This window comes from Gigantopelta aegis, chromosome 10 (genome assembly GCF_016097555.1).
Source record: "Gigantopelta aegis isolate Gae_Host chromosome 10, Gae_host_genome, whole genome shotgun sequence".
NCBI classification, from domain to species: Eukaryota; Metazoa; Mollusca; class Gastropoda; order Neomphalida; family Peltospiridae; genus Gigantopelta; species Gigantopelta aegis.
Genome location: NC_054708.1, coordinates 7,904,887 through 7,931,060, shown reverse-complemented (window position 1 = coordinate 7,931,060; position 26,174 = coordinate 7,904,887). Strand labels below are relative to the sequence as shown.

The 26,174-nt window shown below is 34.4% G+C and overlaps 1 protein-coding gene across 1 annotated transcript; it reads right to left on the bottom strand.

The window, feature by feature from the left end:
- Positions 1–8: 8 nt before the first annotated feature.
- LOC121383248 (protein SET-like) lies at positions 9–18,085 on the bottom strand. The gene is made up of 8 exons (XM_041513147.1): positions 17,988–18,085; positions 15,212–15,393; positions 13,935–14,057; positions 13,212–13,325; positions 11,800–11,967; positions 11,363–11,405; positions 9,935–10,005; positions 9–3,974 (listed from the first exon to the last, which is right to left on the bottom strand). Exons 1-8 carry the CDS (start codon positions 18,055–18,057, stop codon positions 3,930–3,932), a joined length of 816 nt encoding a protein of 271 aa, XP_041369081.1. The 5' UTR covers positions 18,058–18,085; the 3' UTR covers positions 9–3,929.
- Between the last annotated feature and the right edge of the window lie 8,089 nt (positions 18,086–26,174).

The following is a 26,174-nucleotide window of genomic DNA, read 5'->3' as shown; positions in this document are numbered from 1 at the left end:
CAATCTTGTTGTTTATGACACATCTTTATTTTGACATTTGTGATTGTTGTAATGACATGATAAAATCTGATGCATCACCGACATACTATGAAACATTTTATAAAAAAAAAAAAAAAAAAAAAAAAATTCACACCACTTATCAAACACATTTCGTTTGTCACAAACTTCCAGCTTTAACCTGTAAACAAGCATGCATATGAAATAATTCCTCCGACAAGATTATTGTCTTGCACCAATTTTATTTACAATTGTAAACCGTTTCAAAGATCAATTACGAACACTTTGATGTTTAAATAGTATACAGGAGAAAGGATAAACTCTGCAACCTAGATCACAACAGACCACCAAAATACACTGATGAAACATTCACTACAAAAAACATTTTTGTTGCACATGTCGAACAGTAATTATTTTTGAAAACACTGATGCAGAAAATATTAAAAATACAATTTTAGTTTTTTCAGTGTTGAATCTTGTGGATCGATAGCATTTTCAAACACTACAATTTTGTCATTTAAACAAAGATGTTCTTGTTTTAATGTCAGTATAGCAAATTTTCACATACACCAATGATTTTTGTTAATGAAAAGTCAAACAATCTGCAGAAGTGAACTTTTCTTCAGCACATTATGTCATCTTAAGTGATGTAGATCGAAGGGTTTGAATAGTACAAGTCAATGGTTACTACTATTCTGTGCTGCATTTTGACCTACAAATCGTTAAAGCTGGAAACCCAAAAACACTTTACAATCTATCCAGCCTTCAGAGGAAATAAAAATAATAAAAAACCTACAGTAATAAAATGTAGTAAATTTTGTGGTATGACCCAATATAAAATGATTAACCTGTAAACTGTATGAAATGCATGTACTGATGACAATTAGAAATGGATTGTTTGAAAACCTTCAGGGTGCTTGGTAATGAACAATGGACTAGGAGGCCAATATATATCATATTTATTAATCAAGGATCTATATTTTAAAAATATTTACACACCCCCCCCCCCCCCACCCCCCCCCCCCCCCCCCCCCCCCCAAACAATGTAATACCATTCATAGGTGACTGAACCTGTGTATTCGATACAATGAAATGGTAGTTTTGATGACAATTTTATCTCTGCATGCAAGTAAAATTTGAGGAGTTTAAATATAACCAAACATTGCCAAAGTTCTTTGCATTTGAGATATGGAAACGGTGCATTTTAAATCTACCACCAAACAGCATTGATCATTTTAACCGATAGAATGTTTTCAAGAATGCAAGGAAGTTGTACAGAGAATTTTCAAGCAGGAAATACCTTTTTCAATGCACTTGAAACACTATGAAACCAATTTCCAAAGACATACTTCCATGGCACTATTTTTGAGGTGCTCAGCAAGTTAGATATAGATTTTTTTAAAGCCTCAGTCTGATTTCTACAGCAATGGGGCAATTTGGTTACAGTATTCTGAGGTACCAAGTGCACCGTAAATCTGTTTACATTTCATCTGTCCTGCAGCCAATGCCAGCAGCCTGCTAAAACCTACAGATGATCAATTCACTTGTATTAGTGTCCACTTTAGAAAATTAATATTAATTTTTAAATATTTCAAGACATTTTAATCATGACGAATGAAAGGGTGTCTGAATGTAATGGGAGAACAGCTATTTTTCAAATACAAAAACAATTGAAAGCTGGATAGATTGTAAGACCACAATACATCTCTCGACAAACACATATTCCTATTTTCCGCTGGCTTTTCTCGGAATCATGGGGTTGAGATGAGTAAAAAGGTGATAATGACAATGAAACACCAGAACCTTTCAGTCTGATCCAAATGGGACTCGCTGGTCAGGAAAACCACACAGCATGATTTCTTCTTAATATAACTGCCAAACCGAAACCGTATGGACGTGGGTTTTAATTTTAAAACACACATTACCAATGTGCAATTTCAATGACTCTACATCAAATTTATAAACAGCTAAACTGTAATATTTTCATGACATATATCATTTGTTTGTGGAGAAGGAATTTTTTTTTAGCAAAAAGTAGTTGCCTTGCATACAAAGAAGTAAGAGACTTTCATAAGTATCCCCCAAACCGTAACAAAACAATGCATGTTGCAATCAAACTGCAGGTGGCCTCGACAGTTACTGTACATCAAACGTTTCCAACAATACTACATGCAAATGAATGATTAACCTTAAAGTATAAAAATAATTACATTGTGAAAATTTCACTTCTAAAGGTGAAGAAATACTGCTTGATGCAAAGTACACCTACAAAGATGAAAAACGTCCATGTTAATAAAATGTCTTACTTCACGACAAAGCACATTACTCTACAGCTAAAATTTCTTCTGTTAAGACCAATATATTTTTCAAATGGTAAAAATTAAACAAAAATTCAGGATATTCTTTTCATTAATGTTTAAGTTCGGCATTTACATTTTTCTTCAATCTTAAAACGATCTGCCATCTTTGTTAGTAAGACAATGTATTTAAAATGTATATCTCATGTATCATTTTGTATTTCAGGGGTGTTTTTAGTTTAGGGGTGTTAATCTTGATTCTGCATACACTAGTATATTATCAGACAAGCAGTATAAAATGATATTCATGTAACAAACGGAAGTCACCAACAACTAGACAGAATTAGAGGAGGAAATATTTTTAACATAAGACAAATCATGAGCTAAAAAGGCTACAAATATACAAACAATCACATTTAAAATGGGGGCTATTTCAGTTAAGTTGGGTTGAAATCTCCAACGTAAATGAAAATGGAGTAATGAAAACAAACATCTTAGAAAGCGTCACATTCTTGCAGAAACCACAGTTCGTCCAAAAGATAGCTTATGAGCTACAACACTGCAGGCCTCTGGGAATTGAAAAATTGGCATATAAACCATTTACAAGTTGTAATGCAAAAACAAATTCAGCCAACCAATTTAGTTTTGTGCAACCTATCACAATCATTGTAAATGTTCTACATTTAATATGTGAACAAAAAATGGGTTACACAAAACTAAGACTTGCACAAGCAATGCAAATATATGACCGAACTTGCAATTTTCAAGAGGCCTTAACTGTGTTCAGATTTTGTCTCAAGAAATCATACCTCACTTAATCCCAATGATGCAAGCAAAAAGAATGAGTAAAAAAACCCCTTAATATTTAGTAAACCAAGATAGGTATAAAGATATTCAGCATCAAGGAAACCAAATTGTTAGCAGCACAAATGTACCTGTACCAATAATGCTTAGATTCATTAGTAATACAAATTGCTTACGAAAAACATTAACGCAGTTATGTGGTTTCTTGAATACACCCAACCAAATAGAAAGTATATTACGTATTCATGATTCTGGCAGCAGAACAGTGATATCAAGAAAGAGATAATGTCGACTATATATTAAACAAATATGAGCAGCGCTCTACTATTACATAGTGAAATGCTTGAACAAAGGTTTAACTTGTAATGCCATTAGTTTTATACTGTATGATGAAAACAATGTAGACTTTAAACCTAAAATTGATTAGTAACATCACCTCGTCTGCAATTACGTTCAGATGAGCTACTCCCCACAAAATAATTAATAATAAATTCACAAGTCTGACTACAATGTTCAAATCGGATACAACACTGTGTAATGGGAGTCGTTTCTTCAAACATGAAAGCAATCAATTAAAACATGTGTCAACATTAAATGATGCAGTCCCTGCAGAATCAAAAGTACAGACGACACAAATGCGGAATGCCATTAACGATTTACTGTGTTCAGAGTCCCAACGATTCATGCCATGGTTCTCCAACTGGGAGCAGTACGGTTAGAAACCTGCAATGTGATAATGTGACAAACACGTTTGCTGCACAGACTGTAAGGCTAATTGATGACGGGTTCAATGAGATGATCAACAATGATTAAAATGAGTGACATAGCCATTTATTCCCCATCTTCCGCTTCCTCCGCCTCCTCACCTTCAGCCTCCTGAAACAAAACAAAAAACAGCTTGGTCATTTATTTATACTTTACAAAACAACAAATTAAAATATTTCACATCCTTAAAAAATGTTGTAGTTAATTTTTGATACTAAAATCATAAAACTAGAATAACGGCCCAAATTTCAGCCAGCTAATGTTTTGCACACTATTTAATCGATTCCAGACATGACCATTTGGTTTACTGTTAAGCGCATAAGCAGGCGTTTTTCTGCTTGGACTGGTTGAATTCTGTCAATTACAAGGTTCATACACTTGTGACTTCATTACCAGATTGCAGGATTGTCAAGGCTTCTGCAATCATCAACCTAATCTAGCAATATTACAATGTTTTGATGAGAGTTGACAGTATTCTTTTTATTTTAAATGGAAGAAATATAGTATAAACCAATTCTTTTTCCATGACCCAATTCATAGTTTCATGTCTTTCCAGACCTGGAAACTTAATTTGCAAACTCCACGACAAAACAGATCTACGGTACATATTAAAAGTGATGTCTAATGGCCCACAATTTTTTCTTTTCACAGATCGGGTTAATTTGTTTATTATTTAACTGAAAACGATTTTTAAAAATGAATTTATGTTGTAAGCATGATTTAGATCCAGTGACCGAGTGAGGTACTCTGGGAGTTATGACATGCTGTGTTCTATTGCATTCAATTACAGTGCAAGCGTCACAGACCGACAAATGCAGCAACCAAGAATGCTTCAATTACAGCAGTCAATTTTTTTTATTATTTCATATTAAGCTTCTGACTACTGCAGGCGAGATATCTCGCCCGACATCACGTCAGTCGATATACTGTACTCTGTATACAGTGCATTCCCCTATTCATATTTCCCGCCGTTTTGCACACGACACTCACCGGAAACGGAAATATAATTAAAGAAAAAAGATTTTTTTTCAAAATGGTGGTTTTTGTTTTGATTTTTTCAATTGAAAATACCTTGAAATTTTGAGTTCAAAAAGTGGTTTCGGCAAGTATTTTCGCTTGACAACAATGGCGGCACGTCGAGGTAATTTTCAGGGATCGATAGCCGATTGCGACAGCTAATTTGATAATAAATTTGATCGTTTTACCAACAACGAAAATTACCAAATATTGCAATATGAATCGTAGTTCGGGTTTAAAAAAAAATTCTGGTCAGAAAACCACTGTTATCGGGAATAATGGACATAAATACTGGACAGCTGGCCACAAATGCCCGTAAGTAAACGCAACTTTTTCGATTTTTTGCCTAATTTTAATCACAATTAGCCGATCTAAAATAATAAAAATTACAAAAAAGACATGAAAATAATACTTACCGATTCATATATGAACTTTATTTCATGTATTTATGAAACATTTAAGTGAATATATGTGAGTAAAAATTATAAACTTGTACCCACTCAACGTGGTTTTTGTTAAAAATTAATCCAGTAGTCTAAAGGTTAAAAACAACCATTCTGACAATAGATGTCCCCTACCGGGCCCCAACAGTTTCCTATCCTAGGTTCAAGGGCCGTAACTGTGATAAAAGCTAGTTAACCTGTAACTGATCAGGATAAAGCTATAAACAAATTCCAGCTCAGTATCATGAGGCATACAGAGAGAATAAAAAATATGTCGGATTAACTATATGTGGGACAAATAAACAGAGAAGATTATGTGGGATAGCCTTTTTTCTAAAACATAATTTTAATTCCATGCGCAATTTTTAAAAGTATACAATGTATCAAAATAAAATTTACTAAGAATAGACAACTAGTTTTGTGAAAATGTTTAATGTTCTGCATTGCATACTTTACCCACTATTGAACTTGACTTTTCTTTATTATTATCCTATATGAGTCAGTATATGCATTTACATTCTTTATTTGTCCATATTACCCCTATTTTCAATGGTCTCAAATATTCTAGTGTGCCATTCTTGCAGTTATTAGTAGTCAAAATGGAAGACTGAACAGCAACCCTTTTTGATTCACCTCAATTTGAGTTAATAATTTTCTACCTTTACCAGCCATTATTTAACATCGCAGATTCCATTTTGGGTTTTAAAAATGGGGTTTATAATTATTTCACAGATTTGGTTTATGTTTATTTAACCAAGAATGATTTTAAAAAATTAATTTATATTGTAAGCATGATTTAGATCCAGGGTCCGAATTAGGTACTCTGGGAGTTATGACATGCTGTGTTCTATTGCATTCAATTACAGTGCAAGTGTCACGGACCGACAAATGCAGCAACCAAGAATGCTCCAATTACATAACCACTACAGCATTCAATTATGTATTTCATATTAACCTTCCGACCACTAGATTAATGTTTGACAAAAACCAAGTTGATTGGGTACAAGTTTATAATTTTTATGTCAGTACTATTTGAATGGGTTTTTTTTTTTTTTATATATATTTAGATTAGTTAATTTTGTTTAAATTATGTATAAAACAAAAAACTTAAATATCCCAATATTTAATTGTTGGCAAAACAATCAAATTTATTATCAAATTAGCTATCACAATCAGCTGTCAATTCTTAAATGAATGACACTTTTTCATCTCAAAATTCCCAGGTATTTTCCACCAAAAAGCAAAATAATAAATCCACCAGTATTGATGAACCTATTCCCTGTTGTTCTATTATTATTTCCGGTCAAAGCTGTGTGCCAAATGACTGGAAATATGAATTTGGGGAAAGATGAGCATTTTGAGAGTACTGCAAAAGCAATACATGTTCCCTACCGTGCCCAATTTTATAAATTTGTATTCTAAGTTCAAGGCCCACTCTCTCAAAAATTAAGCAAACTGTCATAAAAGCTAAATCTAATCAAAAACTAATAGTATGAGACACTACAAAATAAAAAAACAAAAATCAACAACACGTCTGTGAGACAGAGCCAGAACCTATAGACCCCTCTGGTTTGACTGGTAAATGATAAACCAGTGGTTGCAAAACAAGGCTTCGCGTGTCGCATGCGACGTTTACTACCCTCATTTCCGACGTCTTGTTTTCGCCACAGTTGCTCAGACTCCCGTCCATATTTTCTTGGTGCTTGTCTGAATGTATTGGTTAATTTCCCACGAATACAGCGTCCATTACTGCTCATTGGCTTTGTTTTGATTCATGAGCACACTCACTGGTAGACCCAGTGATTTTTCGCGATCGCGGAAAACGGACAGAATTCCCATTGTGAAACCGAATTTACATTTGCAAACGGAATTACGATTTTCCGCGAAGTTAAAAAAACCAAAACAACTATTTTACTATTGCCACACGCTGTAAAACTGACGATTGATCCGTGTGCAGTACTATTGACAAACGCTAGACTGATTATGCGCTTCACGATAAACCAAATGGTCACATTGGGAACCAATCAAATACTTCGTGAATGTTAGCGAAACGTTTGCTGGCTGAACTTGGAGCTGGTTTACTACTTAGTCTGTTGCGCCTGCGCAGATGGGACAGGATTTTTCCAGGAGTAAGTTTAGCCAGCAGTTCGTTGCTTGTCTCGGAAGACAGATTTTTACGCTACGCATTAAACCGAATGACCATTTCGTAAACCACCATTCAAAATATGTTTGCAAACAACGGCCAAGTGATGCTTGTTCTATTAACCCGTGTTCTACGTTGCAACCAAAATGGTTGGCAATGCGACCAAAATGTTGGCGTGGCGACCGACTTAATTTATGGCGACTTGACTCCAAAAATGTCTAAGTATTGAATTATTTGCCATGTGCGTTAGTCCTAACAGCGAAAACCAATGAAATTTGTTGACATCATTGTGCAGTCGGAACACTGTTATTTACGGAGTTGTCAGATTGATCACTGTGAATTCCGCATTAATTTTCGGTACCGTTCAGAACTCATCTCGAAAAAAATCAAGATATTTTGATTGGTGTATTATTTTAATGCACACAACCATTTGGAATATCTCAATTGATATGGATTTCTGGATCATGTATGTAATCGGCCGACTAAAGAAGTTCTGAATACTGTATTGTACTATACATAACCGATTCACTATGGTACATTAGTGGTGGTTGCATAAGAGCACGAATACAAAATCAAGTAAAGGTTGCTCACTCACTGTTCATATTACACACATTGTAATCAAACATGCAAAATGGAGACTGATTATTAAACAATACATTATAAATGAGCATTTCAACAATTATGTAACGCTATTTGATGCACCATGCGATGCGTTAAAAACATTATGGGGGAGGTTTTTTTGGTCAAGATTTACTTACCGGCAACGTCTTTAAAACAAAGTGATTTTTTTTAAAAGCATGAACTAAATACCGGCAGCCATACATGGCCATATTTTCTATTAGATGATTTTTTAATCAATTATTTATTTTAAAAAAACAAAAACAAAAAAAAAGTGTTTTATTTAACGACACACCCCAACACATTTTATTTACGGTTATATGGCGTCAGACATATGGTTAAGGACCATACAGATTTTGAGAGGAAACCCGCTGTCGCCACTACATGGGCTACTCTTCCGATTGGCAGCAAGGGATCTTTTATTTGTGCTTCCAACAGGCAGGATAGTACAAACCATGGCTTTTGTTGAACCAGTTATGGATCACTGGTCGGTGCAAGTGGTTTACACCTACCCATTGAGCCTTGCGGAGCACTCTCAGGGTTTGGAGTCGGTATCTGGATTAAAAATTCCATGCCTCGACTGGGATCCGAACCCAGTACCTACCAGCCTGTAGACCGAGGCCGGTTTATTTAAAATAAATTCAAAAGAAAAAAAAATGCAAACCAAATAATGTTGGTTAAAATGCATAACTGTGGCAGAGAAAAGTGGAGGGGTGACGAGGGTGTTACATAATTTTAGAAGGGATGGTGGTTTTAATGTTACAAAATGTTATGTGGAGCAGGGTAAAAAAAAAAAAAAAAAAAAAACCCTGCCAAGTTTCGACTATTTAATTATTGAACAGACAAGTGTTTGATCTGCTAAGCCATTACGCATGTTGCTACACTCATTCAAATCGAATACAGCCCCAGTTAGCGGTGTTTTTGTTTGTCTTGCTGTGTAGATGTATACGTTGTTTCCGCCCAGCATGTAGAAGCATAACAACTTTCAAAGCGGCAAAATGTTAAAATATTACAATTCTTCCGGAAAACGAAAATATAAAATTTCAAACGCTAATTAAGAAGACGAGACGGGTGAAACGAGTACTGAAAAGTAAAATGAAGACCAATCTGAGACATCTGCAGCTGAAACCAAAACAGAGCAGGCCAAAATATGTAGAAAATTTAATGAAACTTGGCTTTCAGTTTCCGTGGCTTCAATATGACAATAATACTAACACAATGCACTGTGCCTATTGTAGAAAAATTAGCAAGCATGTTGCTGGCACAAATCAAATCAAGGGAGATTGTTGTTGTTGTTGTTTTTTTGTATACCCACCACCCACAAAATAATATTTTATTTAAACGGTAGGATACGTAGGGGATAAAATAGCAGTCATGTGAGGCATAAAATTATAATTACAGTCCCTCCCACCTCCCTCATGCGATCAATTCTGAAATGGTCCTATTTCAAATTCATGATTGAGTGAAAACTAAACAATTTCTTTGTTTAAAACTATTATTAATCCAGCAGCATAAGTCATGTATAATGTTTAGATGGTTACAACACATGCATAAACGATACAAAAAGAGTTGTGTGGCTAGTAACATTTTAAGCTTGGCGAGTAAAAACATTTTGTCCACTAGCCACAGAAGAGTAAGTTATAAAACCGAATGTAGAACACTATTAATGGCCCAACAATTTCATCAACTATATGCATTACAAGTGGACTACATTGCACACTTCTGGTAACAGCTGTAAACAAATTGTCACATAAAGTGACACTATACACATTTTGTTCAGATTCAAGTCATAGCTCAATATAGAGCAATAAGAGCAATTATGTCTAATATTTTGAATTTATTGTACAAACCTCATCTTCCTCCAAATCATCTTCTTCAGCACCTTCGTCATCCTCAAGGCCTTCTTCATCCAACTCATCATCTGGTGAAAATATCAAAATACAAACCAGTTACATAGGGAATATCTGGTTACTGTCTTGAGATATCAGTGTTCGAAATAAGTACTTGCCCGTTTGTACTGACAAGTGAAAATCTGCTTGGACAAACAAAATGGACAAGTGAAAATGTTCAAAGAAGTTTCATTTTGAGCAATGAAAAACATTGTCCTTGTACATGAACAAAAACTATTTATTTTGACAAATAAAAAATATTTTTGGACAAGCAGATTTTTAGATGTATTTGTCCAGTGGACTAGTTAAAAATTATCCTTATTTCTATCATTGGATATAGGCTATATCCTGTGAAGGTTAGAATGGCGAATGCAGCGAGGCTCTAACCAGTTATTTCTTTGATCCTGCAATCCTACAGGAATATTCAGAAAATGATTATTTATTCCAGTTTTGTGTACACAAATCGAGTATCGTCAATCTAGCAAGGCGTTTGCCTTCTGATGTCATAACAAGATACATGACGTCATTATTTGTAAGATGCTAGCTACGTTAAAAAAGCATTTCTAAACTAATTCATAAGTAAATATATAAGTTTTGTATCGTTATTGCAAAACTAAAAATGATTTGTATTTACTGTACTTCGACAAATGATTTAAAGAGTATGTTTATTGAAAATCTACTCTGAAATACGAGTTGAGAGATATAGAGATTTATCTAGTCATCATATCTTGCCAATGTATACAGTGATTGCTGGATAAATAAATATAAACCTGTCACCTATTAAAAGCTTACTTATTTTTAAAACCTTTTTGTTCAATTATTAAATTTGGCACATTAAACATTTCTGGCCTGGGTTGTTGTTTTTTTGTAGTAGCTCAAAATTAATTTTATGCGAAACAAAAGGATAAGTGGATTTGAAAAATATGAAAACAAACCATTCATAATCAACTCCTGGAATTGGTCATGGCAATGCCATGGGGAGTTTTAATTCTCCACAGCACTTTTTTTGCTGTGGACTATTCAATGTCAAACATTTTCTTAATTGCAGGGGTTGCATACAACACATCATTAAATACAACATACAGGTAACAAATCACTGAAGGATAAACATGTAGTCACATGACTGGAGTGGATACCGTACATACAAATGAAAGGAAATTTTTATCTGACGACGCACATAGATACAAATGGAAGATCATAAGTATCTAATTAGCGGGTTGGATAACAATTTGACTTTTTCAAGCTTCCCTATTCCCACCAGTTACCATCAATACACATTAGATGACAGATCTACATGAACAGTGTTACACAATGTCTTTCATATCACCAAATAGCCAATTGAAAAAGGGGCCACAAATGACGTTCAGGTGAAATATATGTGTCACCTACCTTCCCCAACTTCACCTGTCGCCTCCTCGTCTATTTCTGAAGCCTGAAAAATGACAGATACACAAACTTAACTGCATGGTGTTCCAACAATTTCTTTCACAAATTGCATTTGGAAATTAAATAGTGCTATTTCACATGGAAAAATGCAACTTGATAGCAGAAGTTTAGGCCAGTCCAAATGAATAACTGTTATAATTTGTCAGCTCTTAACACAACAAATTCAATTTTATTTCATTATAGATCAATGGAATTGTTTACAGAAGAGCACTAAATATGGCCATATAGACCTAAAAATTAAACGATTTTTAACAATTATACAAACACACCAGGCTCATTACAATGGCTTACTTAGTAATAAAATAAAAAATATTTTATAAATGTGAAAAACTTCTAAAATTTTTATCTCGAATTTGGTACACCATGACAAACTGACTTACCAAATAGTACTGTAAAGGATTGGGCCAGATGTCGTCTTTCACAACTTCTCCCAGCTCATCAGCACCTGCATCCCCATGATCGGCGAACCAACAGAAAAATGATTCTTGCTCATCGTAGTTCCGTTTCCTTCCACCTTTCGCTGCCAAACTGGATTTTTTTGTTAAGTCCTAAGAAGGAAGGAGATGTTTTATTTAACGATGCACTCATCACATTTTATTTACGGTTATATGGTGTCAGACATATGGTTACAGAAGGATGGAAATGGTTTATTTAACGATGCACTCATCACATTTTATTTACGGTTATATGGTGTCAGACATATGGTTATAGAAGGATGGAAATGGTTTATTTAACGACGCACTCATCACATTTTATTTACGGTTATATGCAGTCAGACATATGGTCAATGACCACACAGATATAGATAAAGGAAACCCGCTGTTGCCACTTCTTTACCACAGGGCTACATCCTGCCCACATAATGCAAATGAATTCTATTTAATTTTAGTTAAGATGTGGATCAAAATGTCTGTGCTTTATTAATATTAAGCATTATAACATTTAAAATATTGTGCATTGAACGTAGAGGCTTACTTAACCTTCTGACTACTGCAGGCGAGATATCTCGCCCGACGTCACGTCAGTCGATATACTGTACACTGTATACAGTGCATTCCCCAATTCATATTTCCCGCCGTTTTGCACACGACACTCACCGGAAACATAATTAAAGAAAAAAGATTTTTTTTCAAAATGGTGGTTTTTGTTTTGATTTTTTCAATTGAAAATATCTTGAAATTTTGAGTTCAAAAAGTGGTTTTCGGCAAGTATTTTCGCTTGACAACAATGGCGGCACGTCGCGGTAATTTTCAGGGATCGATAGCTGATTGTGACAGCTAATTTGATAATAAATTTGATCGTTTTACCAACAACGAAAATTACCAAATATTGCAATATGAATCGTAGTTCGGGTTTAAAAAAAAATTCTGGTCAGAAAACCACTGTTATCGGGAATAATGGACATAAATACTGGACAGCTGGCCACAAATGCCCGTAAGTAAACGCAACTTTTTTGATTTTTTTTTGCCTAATTTTAATCACCATTAGCCGATCTAAAATAATAAAAATTACAAAAAAAGACACGAAAATAATACTTACCGATTCATATATGAACTTTATTTCATGTATTTATGAAACATTTAAGTGAATATATGTGAGTAAAAATTATAAACTTGTACCCACTCAATGTGGTTTTTGTTAAAAATTAATCCAGTAGTCTAAAGGTTAATAAAGAACAGCACTGTAAGTATAAAATTCAGTTGAAAATATTTAGGTATTAATGAATTTGTATATCAAAATGCAATTACTACATTCAATACTACCTTTTCTTGTGTTACTCTGAAATACTTACCTTTGAGGCCTTCCAGTTGATGGGTGTAGATTTAGAGGAGGGTTCACCAGTATCATTTAGGTGAAATTCTTTAGTTATTACTTCATTTTCAAAATAAGGATTGGCATCAAAATGCTGGAAAAAAACCCAAAACATAACATGTAATTAACAAATGCTAGTGATAATTAATTGTACCATGATTTCAGAGCATTCCTCATTTAACTAATTAATCAATTTCAGGACCACTGACAATAAAGAGTTATTTCCCATCCATCCCATTTCCTTGTATACACACAAATCACGGAATGACGCACAAAATTCTTTCCACCAATAGAAACTAGTATTCTATAGTTTTATTTATAAAAATCACCCCCTAGACCCAATCAATTCAACACACAGTAAATTTCATATAACCATTAAACAATAACACTTCTTCACGTTTTATGTGCAGGCTTCAGAATATTCTATATTGATGTCCAAAAGAAACTATACCAAGACATTTTTGATAAATTGGATAATGGAAGTAAAATGGTGGTTAAATATCTGTTTTTAGGAAATTAAATTTTGTTCCCAAGATGCCAAAACACTACCGATGAATATGTTTTAAACATGCAAAATATTTAGTTTTTTTCTTCAGTGGTCTCTCAGAGTATTGGTATAGTTTCTTTTGGAAGTCAGTATATGTATGGAATGTGTGAACCTAGATCATACTGAATGCATAGTCTAAGAAAGATAATCACTTACAAAGTTTATTCTGTACCCAGATTTGATATCTTCAAATTCTTGAACCTCAACCTTCGTGAGGTACTGTAATGCTTCTTCATCTTCTTCATTCAACAGAGCAGATACTTGTGGGTGATTTACAAACTTTACAGTTAAAGAAAACATTTTTTATTTCGAATCATTAATGCGACCCATTTTATTAGGAATGAATGATTGTTTAACGACACCCCAGCACGAAAAATACATCGGCTATTGGGTGTCAAACTATACATCTATATAAAAATTCAAAATTTAAATAAAAACAGTGTTAAGAACTGTGCAAAAATACAAATATCACAGATAGAAACTGACTAACTAAAAATTTCAATTATATCTCTAAAAAACTCAAGGGGATTTGTGCTGTATTGGCCATTCTCAGAGAGAATGTTACACCCCTGTACCATGGCGAGGTTACAGCATGTGCAGGGGGCCCATTTTATTAGGAAGTGGGATCTAGCTCAGCCAGTAAAGTGCTTGCCTCAGGTGCTTTGGTCACAGGATCGAACCTCTCAGTGGAACTATTCTTTGGGTTTTTTTTTATCCCAACGACTAATACATATATCAAAGACTGTAGTAAAAAATAAAGGCTATGACTAATTTTATTACTATAACAAATATTTACTATTATCAATGTTGATTGTCACTTGCATATTAAAAATTTATGAAACAATTAAAAAAAAAAATTATCTCAATTTATCTAGTCAAAATGTTGTCCGGGTAATGGATTAAACCTATTTTAAATGCAGGTGGGGTTTTTTTTAATCAAGAGCAACTATATTAAAATAAAGAAATCCTTGAAAGAAAACGCCTTTCCACCATAAACATATTTGGTGTTGCAGATATATGCATATATAGATATTCATCTCAATGCATATTAAAAAAGAAAGAATAAATTAAACTCCCCCGCCCCCCAAAAATAAAATTTGGCAAAAAAATATTCCCACATGCATTAAAATAAACGTTCACAAATATAACAATAAACCAAATTATATTGAGGTAGAGCTTAAAGTTTGTGAGAAATGAAGCTAAAAACAAAACTTTAATGTTGAGTTAAACGTCCAGCTCAAGTTTGTCGTCACCACCACCACCACAGGAAAAGTATTAACTACATTTAGTAGACTACCACGTGTTCTTTAGAAAGACAAAAAACATCTATTGTAGTACGCGTCACTGTTACATAAATTTATAAAGTCAATGTGTATTATTAGTGTCAATAGATATTTTACTGTAAACACAAAAAGCAATCGAACAAAGGATACAGCTGTTACCCAGAAATTAGGTATTTTGCTTATAAGATCTGAACGTTTTCCAAAGTATGGTTGCCGTAGTTTGTTGTATTTCTGTTCAACTTTGAGAATCTCCTCACTGGCCTGTTCGTTCAGTCGGTCGATTTCATTCTGAACCTCATCAATTTGTTCTATAGCCTCCTGCTGTTCTTTATCTGCCAAAACAAAATCATACAAATTTATAAAATATCTGTGTAGCTCTATTACTGTTGCAAAAATTACTGAAATGGCAAATTTGGGCACCCGCATATATTTTTATGACCATTATTTACTTATGAAAATCAGTCAGTTCACCCACTTTGTCCAGTTGTAGGTGCACTAGTTGAAACGAGAGAAAAAACATCAGCTGAATGGAAGAAGTTTGTTTTACGACACCACTAGAGCACATTGATTTATTAATCATTGGCTATTGACAGTCTTAAAGACAAGACCTGCTACATTTGTCCATTAGTAGCAAGGGATCTTTTATATGCACAATGCCAGACAGGATAGCACATATCACAGCCTTTTATATGCCAGTTATGGTACACTGGCTAGAACAACCAGTGTTCGAGATTAAAAATGTTGGGCAGTATCCCAGTTGGATACTAACATTTCAAAATCTGGTATTCCACCTGAGAATTTAGTATCCCACCTAAATGAAATTCATAAATAACATCGTAAGAAACTTGGACGACACTGTTCTCATAAAATTGGCAATCACACAGAATCTGAAGAAAGATTTGCTGCATCTATTTTTGCGTAATAATGACATAAATTAATATAGCAGTAATCTATAAGTGTTTCCGACATTACTAATGATAAACCTACCTGTATCAATTTCCTACACACGTGGAATCAATATCTCAAATAAAATTTGAAGGAAGGAAACATCCAACAAAAACAATAGCGACTTAGCGGTTCCCAGTATATTGCTACCTGCTAATGCTCCAGTGTAGCATTAGACTGGGTATGAGCTGGGGGAGATATTTTTACGGCATAGCATTAGACTGGATACGAGCTCGAAAATACTTTTACCTAACTTCAGTAAATGACCGACATTCATTGTTTCAGTGATAAATGAAAATGCAGGATTAAAAAATAAAAAATAAAAATGTTACATAACATTAGTATTCTGGTGGGATACTGGGTTATTGAAGTCTGGTATCCAAAATTAAATTCTGGTATCCCCGGGATATCGGGATACCGTTAATCTCGAACACTGACAAGAAATAGCCCAATGGGCCCACCGATCAGCTGAATGAATCCACTGATGTGGTTTACTCCTGTGATGCAAGCATCTCATGCGAGCACTCAACCAACTGAGTTAAATTCTGCCCACAAATGATGTAGTGCTAAGGCCTAGATTTAATCACCAAGTATTCAGAACCATAGCCAACTGCTCCAATCACTCTGCCATATAGTAGATTGTCATATAGCCCTGCATTATAAATCAAGTCAATGTTTTGTGACAAACATCAACTGAAAATCTTACGGAATAACATTAACTTTTGGACACATGTTCATGTCCTGATCTCTTAAGTCATTTATATATTAAAAAACACATGGATTAGAAAGTATAACAAAAATGTAAACACCCTCACAAGATTTAGATTTGGCCACAATAATATCAATGCTTATAGAAACAGACATGATTTGTTCAAATAAAAATGAACAGCAACTCTTACACAATAATATGGATGGAAGTTTTATCAAAAAAACATGTTTACTACAGCAGTTATTAAATTCTCATTATTCTGCATCAAGAAATGTTAGAAGTTGGGAAGTGAGATAGTAGCTTTAACAAAAATAGTGAAATTGTAATTACTCTAGCAAGCATGTAACATAATTTGGTACAGTTATAGAATATGTCCGCCACCTAAATACAACCATTTACTATACACTAAATAATGAATATGTAATTTTCGATAATTTTAACTACTCTGACAATTACTAAAATAAAGCCAATAACTCGAGTTAATTTCTATTTTATTTTAGGAACTTTGCGTTTTATTTCAGGAACGGTTAGGGTTTAGTTTGTTTTAGGAACATAGGGTCGAGTGATTTTCTGTTTTACTTTATTTTAATTTAGGAACTTTGTCGGTCGATTGTTATAGCCTACACGGCTACAGAGTGATTAGGGTTAGCAAGGGGGGCTGGTCCCCCCAATAAGTCTTAATGTCCTTTTTTTTCTAAATAAATAATTTTATTTTCTTTCTTTTTCCTCCGCAAAAAACCATGCCCCACTTTTTTTAAGAATCCCCACCAAAAAATCCCTCTTTTTACAGGATTAGTGGCGGACAGATTCTATAACCGCTCCTATAATTTATGCAATATGAGATTAACATTTGGTTATATATGTAAGATAAAACTATTTCATCCAGTGAACATTGGCTTCACTAAACCCACTCTTCATAACAAGGGAGATAACCAAAATGGCCGACCCTGCTCATCCGATTAATTTTGCGATAATTTACTTCATTTTTCATTGCATAAAATGCCCATATAGCTATTCAATTTAACAGAAAGACCTTCCAAAATATTTAATATTTACGCATACTGCACTATAAATATGCATTTTTAAGCACACTGAGAAATAAAGCTTTCCCACCATGAACATGATGAACAAAAGACCCGCGAACATGTGGTTTTCCAAGGGACTCATTTCCGAAGAGCAAAACGACCAATACACTTCAGAATATCGACCAAATATTATTAATGCTTGTTTAATACATGCAGTTAATGGTGAATTTTCATCATGGTGAGTTACCTGCTTGTTCGTCTGACGTATCATGATTATTTTTGCCCTCAGGTTTACTGACTTTAGCCGCAGTCGCCATGATTTCAGGAAAGCGGGGGAAAGAGGGTTCCCCAGCGCATGCGCAAAGAAAAGTTAACATTTTTTTGGAAGTATATCTATACAACACATCATACATTACATTATCCTAGTTAGTAGGCTCATAGAGATATCTGAATACTGTCCTGACATCTTAGACGCATTTCCTTCCGAATAACAGCAGGGAAGCATTAGTATGCAGTTTTTCCACAAACACATACCATAGCTTTCGATATATTATAATACAGCAATGGGATATTAGACCGTGGAACTTTGATACCTCAACTGAGATATAAATACAAGGCAGGCATGGATGTATTTCCCCAGATGCCGCAAAATATGAACTGTCTGACAAAGTTTAAATCTTTGAGATGAATCATGAAAAAAGAAATCATGAACAAATAAAAGAGAAGTCGAATTCGTGCTTCCCCAAACCCATAAAACAATACCCCTCCACAAATACTACGCGTATTAGAAAAAAAAAACCCAACCCCCCAAACCCCCCCCACCCAACCCCCCCCCCAAACCCCCCCCCCAAAAAAAACCCACACAACAACAACAGGGAACGGTGCAACTGTCCATTCTAAACAAAAATATAAAAATGTGTCTTAGCTTTATAGTTTAAAAGTGTCTTTTTGTTTAGCTGAAAACGACTATATTCGGCCTACTGTTCACGAACACACACATACACGTGTACGTACATGTGCTGCCGGAGCGGTTGAAACGCATAGGTCTATATATAAAATATCCCTAGTTGCTGTTTTATCGGTAAGAGTAGCGTATATAGATGAAATGTTTCCTCTCTCTTTCTCTCTACCAGATGTTAAAGTGATCATGTTAGACAACGTAATTTAAATAAACAAACAAACAAAAATAATAAATATAATAATTTTTATTAAATATTTTATTTTACATCCTTTTACCATAACTAATAATCGGTTACCAAAAAATACATGTGTGTATACATGAATGTGCGAACGCATTCTTAGGTACTTCTTTGTGTTGCCTGAAGCAAAAAATATATTAATGTTATCATATAAGCGTAAGGGTGGGGGTGGGTGGGTGTCAATTTGTGGAACAAATTCGGGCAAAACAGATAAACATATTCGATAAAAATTAGCTAGCCTCAAACCTTTTCACCATGTATTTCTATTATTCTACCCACGGTATTACTTGTAATCCATCAGTTAAGGAACACTGGCTGGAACGAGAAATAGCTCAGTGGGCCCAGCTATACGGATCGATCCTAGAATTAAGTGAGCGCCTTACCACATGGGTACATCCTTCCCCAGGGTGCACGTTTTAAAGCGACAGACCCTAGTTTTTAAACACTAAGGCATATTGTTCACTATTAGAGCCGTTTATGAGAACAGAAATCAGTCATTACTAAGATTTTATTGTTTAGATTATCCATTTCCGTACATCCGAAGTGTTTTTGGTCAACCATGATGTTTTAAATATCACAAAATGCATGTTTCATATTTAAAAAAACGCACGTGCGTCTGAGAAGAAACAGTTATGGAGTCGAATTGTAATCTGTTTTAAGGGTATTTTACCGTGTCAACGTCACAGATTCTTATTTTACTCTGTTGTAACTTTATCCAGATGTGTTACAGGTTTGTAGATTTAACTAAATTTAGTGTCCATTATTAAGGGTTGAAACTAGGGTCTGCGACTTTAAAGGCGGCAAAGCCTAGTTTTTAAACACTAGGGCCATATCTTTCACTATTAAAGCAATTTCTGATAATTAAAATCAGACATTACTTAGACTATATTGTTTAGAGTATCCATATCCGTACATCCCAAGTGTTTCTCGTCATCCTGGTGTTTATGATACCACGAAATGCTGTTTTTTCTTCATATTTCTAAAAAAAAACCGCACGTACGTCTAAGAAATAACGGTTTATGGATACGAGCTATGGGGTATTTTTTCATTTCAACATCACAGAGTTTTGTTTAAGTTTATTGTAACTTTGTCAAAACTTTGTAGATGAACCAAATTTAGTGTCCCTTTTCACGTGTGAAACCAGATTCTGCCACTTTAAACTAATATTCTAATGTGCCATTTTTTTTAGTTATTAGTAGTCAAATAGAATACTAAACAGCAATCCTTTTTTTTTTCATTCATCCTAAGTTGAGTTAATAACTTGCTACCTTTACCAGCCATTATTTACATCACGGATTCTATTTTGAGAAGTAACGGTTATGGAGTTCTAGTCTACCTTTTAGGGGTACATCCCCATTTCAACGTAAAATACATGAGTAAGAGACTAGGGGTGGGGGACGGGGCATCCAACGTTTGTAGTATACATTTTTTTCGGGTTCAAAACTAGGGTCTGAAACTTTAATGTATAATGGCGACGCCACAAAATACGATCGTCTCATACGAGAATAGCTAATTTCATAGCAATGGAAAAAAATTGCACGTGAGGGAGGGCTTTTAGTTTAGATCTAGCATATTCTTATGTTATTAATACATGAGTATGAAAAAAAATTAAATTAAAAGTTTGTTTTGTTTAACGACACCACCAGAGCACATTGATTTATTCATCATCGGCTGATGGATGTCAAACATTTGGTAATTTTGACATAATATAGTCTTAGAGAGAAAACGCGCTACATGTTTTCATTAGTAGCAAGAGATCTTTCATATGCACCATCCCACAGACAGGATAGCACATACCACGGCCGTTGATGCACTGGCTGGAATGAGAAACAGTCCATCGATCGATCCCAGACAGACCACGCATTAGGCGAGCACTTTACCACCGGGCTCCGTCCCGCCCCTAAAAACCGCAAACAAAAACAAATCTTGTGTAGAGATATAAACGAGGTTAATATTAACGTTACGTTAAATATTTAGTGGGTCTTTAGTTAGACGAAAGGCGAACCTCTAAATTATGATTATTTAATTTATTTATTTAAAAAAAAAAATAATGGGGGGGGGGGGGCTTAAAAAAGTAGATGTAGTGACCATACATCTTCCCACAGAGCCGTTAAAACTCACTCTAGATGGAAGCCGGTATCTAGATGCGAACCAAGTGAAAACCAGTCGTAAGTCCCATCACCGAGACTCGTCTGCTTACAATGTGTACAACTTGTTGTATAGAAAATATTATTGCAATATTTTGAGGTCAGTGCGCGCGGAGAAAATCCCTCGTCACATGTAAACCTATTTATGTTGCTCCTTTATAAACAGCATGCTTCTATTTATCGACTGACGTTATTATATATTAAACTTTTCATTAGGTTGATTTCATTTCTAGTTTGGTTTGTGGGAGTAACTTTGTATCGTGTAAGAACTCTGTTGTGCGATTTGGTCAGGTCGGAGGAACCGCGCTTAGATTGTATAAATTCGGGTGTAGTGAAAGTATGAAACGAAATATGATCTCACACTACAGTTTATAGAACAGTACTTGTATAATACAATAATAAACAAATTCCATTTTAAAAAAGTAATCAAGCATTTTCACTAATATGAAAACCATGTTTTGGCTTTGGGCATTCTGTTTTTCCCTTTTTTAATGTATTTATTTATTCATTCATTCATTTATTTTAATCTTTTTCTCAATGGTATGTTTTTTATTTTCAAATTTTAGTACCAGTAGTCCTATTGTCAGAATTCTAACTTTGGCCCCTAGGTTTTGGATTTGGGAATTATTTAAAAAAAAATGATTTTGAAGGAACTTTTTGGGTTGGGCAGGACGTAGCCCAGTGGTAAAGCGCTCACCTGATGCATGGTTGATCTAGGATCGATCCCTGTTGGTGAACCCATTGGGTTATTTCTTGCTCCAGCCAGTGTACCACGAATGGTATATCAAAGGCCACTTTATGTGCTGTCCTGTCTGTGGGATGGGTGCAAATAAATGAAGAAATGTAACAGGTTTCCTCTCTAAGACTAAATGTAAAAATTACCAAATGTTTGACATCCAATAGCCGATAATAAATCAATGTACTTTAGTGGTGTTGTTAAACAAAATAAACTTTAACTTAAAAATGGTAGAGTATTTCTGGCTAAAACTTAGGTTTTTTTCCATGAAATAATAGCAATAAACTTGTAATATTGTGACACTACATCTTTAGCTTTAATTATTGTGCAATTCTAGATAAAACTTCCACCAGGAACACATCAGTGTTTAAATACTATCAATGTTAGGATCTAATCATGTAAAATTTATTTTTAAGCATATATTTACCTTTAAATTTGTCCTACACTCTAAATTCTTCAAATTTACATGTATCCTGACCAAAAAAAATGCATTTCTAAAAGTATTTACTTAAATCTATAGTAGTCATATTTTCAGAATTGTAGCCCATGCTAAATACTCTCATCAACAACTTGCCTCGCAGTGGAATAAAGGGTGATCAGAAGGTTGGAAATGTTCAAAGCTTCTATTTCAAAACCTGAAAGTCAAAATATTTGTTGAGTGCATGAGCATATGCCCCTGAACCCTAACATGTTTGAACTCTTACATACACATATTTTTATTCCACCAAACCATGGAACCGACAGTGCCACCCCTGCTTTCAAAAAGTGTGTTTTATTTAACAACACCACTAGAGTGCATTGACTTATTTATCACTGGCTATTGGATGTCAAACATTTGGTAATTTTGACACATGGTCTTAGAGAGGAAACCAACTATATGTTTCCATTAGAAGCAAATGATCTTTTATATGCACCATCCCACAGACAGATAAGCACATACCACAGCCTTTGATATACCAGTCATGGTACACTGGCTGGAACAAGAAATAAACCAAAGGGCCCACTGACGTGGATCGATCCTAGACTCCCATGATTTCAAATACATTCTGCAGGTTCTGTCTGTTGCTTATACAAATGTATTTAAATAAATGAAGGAAGCAAGGAAGGAAATGTTTTATTTAATGACGCACTCAACACATTTTATTTACGGTTATATAGTGTCGGACATATGGTTAAGGACCACACAGATATTGAGGGAGGAAACCCACTGTTGCCACTTCATGTGCTACTCTTTTCGATTAGCATCAAGGGATTTTTTATATGCACCATGCCATAGACAGGATATCACATACCACAGCATTTGATGTACCAGTCATGGTGCACTGCCTGGAGCGAGAAATAGCCCAATGGGCCCTCTGACATGGATCGATACCAAACTGACTGCGCATCAAGCGAGCACTTTACCACTGGGCTACATCTCGCCCTCGATAAATAAATGAATAATCCATGCAACATATACATATATATGTTTTGACCAGAAGTACAACACAATATTTTCTTGACCACCTGTGTTTAAAAACTCACTGTATGCTAATCGTAAGTACATTTGTGGATTTTTGTTTTACATCCAGTCAGATCTGAAGTACTATTAAGTTTATTTGTTGAAAATGTACAAATAGCAATTTTCACATTTGTGATATAAGGCTACAAAATATCTTTGAATTTGTTCCTTTTTTTGTCGTAATAGAAGATACCTGCCAACATTCATTAAGCCCCCATCCCATCATTAAAAACATTAATTTATCATCCGCACCTGCCTAACAAATCAGCACTACATCAATAGTGGCAGATTATTGGGGGGGGGGGGGGGGTGTTTCCCAGGTGCACGGACACCCCCCCCCCCCCCAATGACAAAAGAAACTGAAGTGTCATGCACACCATTTTATTGTTAATGTAGCGAGATGCAACGGAATGCCAACTGAATACTCACGTCATTAAAAAAAAACCCAACACCCCCCCCAGTATATTATTTACTATGCTGGTCTCTTGATCTAAAAAAAACCGTCTACTGACCTTCACCTCTGTAAAAATAGTTCTGTTCTATATTTAGCAAGGGGGGGGGGGAACAAACACAAAAAACAAACACTTGCTTACATTTTTTTCAGGTGACCATGATAAACATAATTTTTTGGATGGGGCCTAACGTGAACCAATCCATGACGAGTCCACCGAGTTGAACAAGTAACCTTCACTATAAACTAAACAATCAAAGTTAAAACACATTAGAAGTATTAACAAAAAACAAACCACAATATATTACTATTTGTTTATTTATTTCTGCACCAGAAAAATAAATACAAGTGAAGGAATGCATAATATTGCCATCTGATTCAGTGAAAATGAAACAACAACAATTGTTTCCAAAAGCAAAAATACAGCAACTAGTAAACCATTACACTTTCAAGCTGGACATTTAACAAAACATTCTTCAAGTCTTTGCTCTCAAACTATTGGTTCTGACACTGATGAATACAATACAAAGTTACAAAAAAGAAGAAAAAAGAAGAAGGAAGCATTGGCTAAAAATTAAAACATGCATTGGCCATGAACACTCATGCATGATCATCTTTCTAAAAGAGAAAACGTTTTTGTTCTTTTTTGTCTGTTTTTCTTCATTTACTATTCAACCGGGACAAATTTGGATTTCACACTGACCCTTGAGAATGCAACTCGCAATCTAATGTGGACATCAAGCCACTACATTAAAACCAACATGTAATTTTGAGTGTTAGCAGACAAATGCTTTCCAGTCAAATGATCCCAGCAAGCTTAACTCATTACAGTATCTAAAAGGGTATCAGCAGGAATAAAATGTTTTCAGTTACCAAACAAATGCTGGAATTGATCGACTTTTGTTTATTAGAAGACCTTTAATGATTCGTTCAAATGAACTATTAAAATAACATGGTTTATATTGGTCCCGTTTCTGGACCTCAGTATAATTCTGAATGCTGAACAAGTTAATGTTGCATATGATATTGCCAACCATTTATTAAAGATGCTTTTGTGATATGAAATGGTATATTAGATTTGGGATTTGAAATATACAGAAGTGTGATACGAAATGATTAATTAAAAAACTACACCTTTTTTATTTTTCTGTAAACATGACAAAACATTACAATGTTAAAAGGCTTAAACATTAAGGCATAAATAAGTATACAGTTGACAGTCTAAATCTCTTAGAGACTATCTAGCAACATAATCGTTTTAAGAATTTTATATTTAATAAATTATATAAGTATTTTTTTTAAAATGTAAGTTTCTATTCACTGTATCAATACACTGCAAGTGAGTAAGGAATACTTGTAGGATTCCTTGTCATAAATATTCCTTGTCATAAATATTAAATGTGCAAATAAATACATCCTAAAAAAATAGCAAAATATATTAACATAAAAATTCATATTAGACACGCAAAACATCAAGTAAGAATATTTAAAAACGGAACAAAATTATCCTCTTTCGTTACTTTGTTCATTCAAAATTCTATGAGGTTTCCTTTACCCAAGTGATACAACATATCAAGTAAAACAACCTATGTGACAATAAATTATAGTATACTAGTTTATATCATGTACTGAAACAGTTTACAGTATTTCATTCAATTTAACATAAATCTAACAAGAAAGAAAAAAAGAGAGACAAAATCATACAAAAATCTAAAGCAATCAAGACAATTTGCATTACATAAAATCCTGAAAATTTACAAGCATTATTCTATCTGGAAGTTATAAAAAGAAAAACAAAAAACAATTATATATTATTTTAAAAAGAAAAAAAGAAGATAACTGTTAAGCAATTTATTCCCAATTGAATGTAAAATCTCTCAATTTATTGCACAAAATAATTATCCAATTATTTTCAGGGGAGGGTTTCGGAGGTCAAAACGTCCCCTACTCATGTAAATTTTCTTCTCTTTTTTTTTCAATATATTTTCTTGAGGAGACTTCCCTCCCCCAATAAACTTTGCTCATCAGTCTAGACTCTCCCCCTCACTTGCTAAAATTCCTGCACATGTCTGTAAAAATGGGTATAAATGTGATTCACTTGATCATCATAAAGATTACTGTTTTTTGTTTCTTTACTTTTCTAAAACCAACTTGCATTCCACAGCTTATGTGTCAAAGATCATGGTATGTGTTGTCCTGTCTTCTTTTTTTTTGGGGGGGGGGGGGGGGGGGGGGGGTGCCGTAACTAGCCAAACACTAATTAGGCAGATATACACATTCTAGATCAAGTGCGACCATACAACTAATACCCAATAGCTGATGATTAAATAATAACATACTGAGCTTTAATTGAACACTTCCCTTTGTGAAAGTCATGAGAAATATTGCACAAGATCATCA

Coding starts and splice junctions, on each gene's coding strand:
- LOC121383248 (XM_041513147.1), bottom strand. CDS start 18,057: ATGGCGACTGCGGCTAAAGTCAGTAAACCTGAGGGCAAAAATAATCAT. Junction 14,058..15,211: donor CTAATTTCTGGGTAACAGCT/GTATCCTTTGTT, acceptor TTAACTGTAAAG/TTTGTAAATCACCCACAAGT. Junction 13,326..13,934: donor CTGGGTACAGAATAAACTTT/GTAAGTGATTAT, acceptor GTTTTTTTCCAG/CATTTTGATGCCAATCCTTA.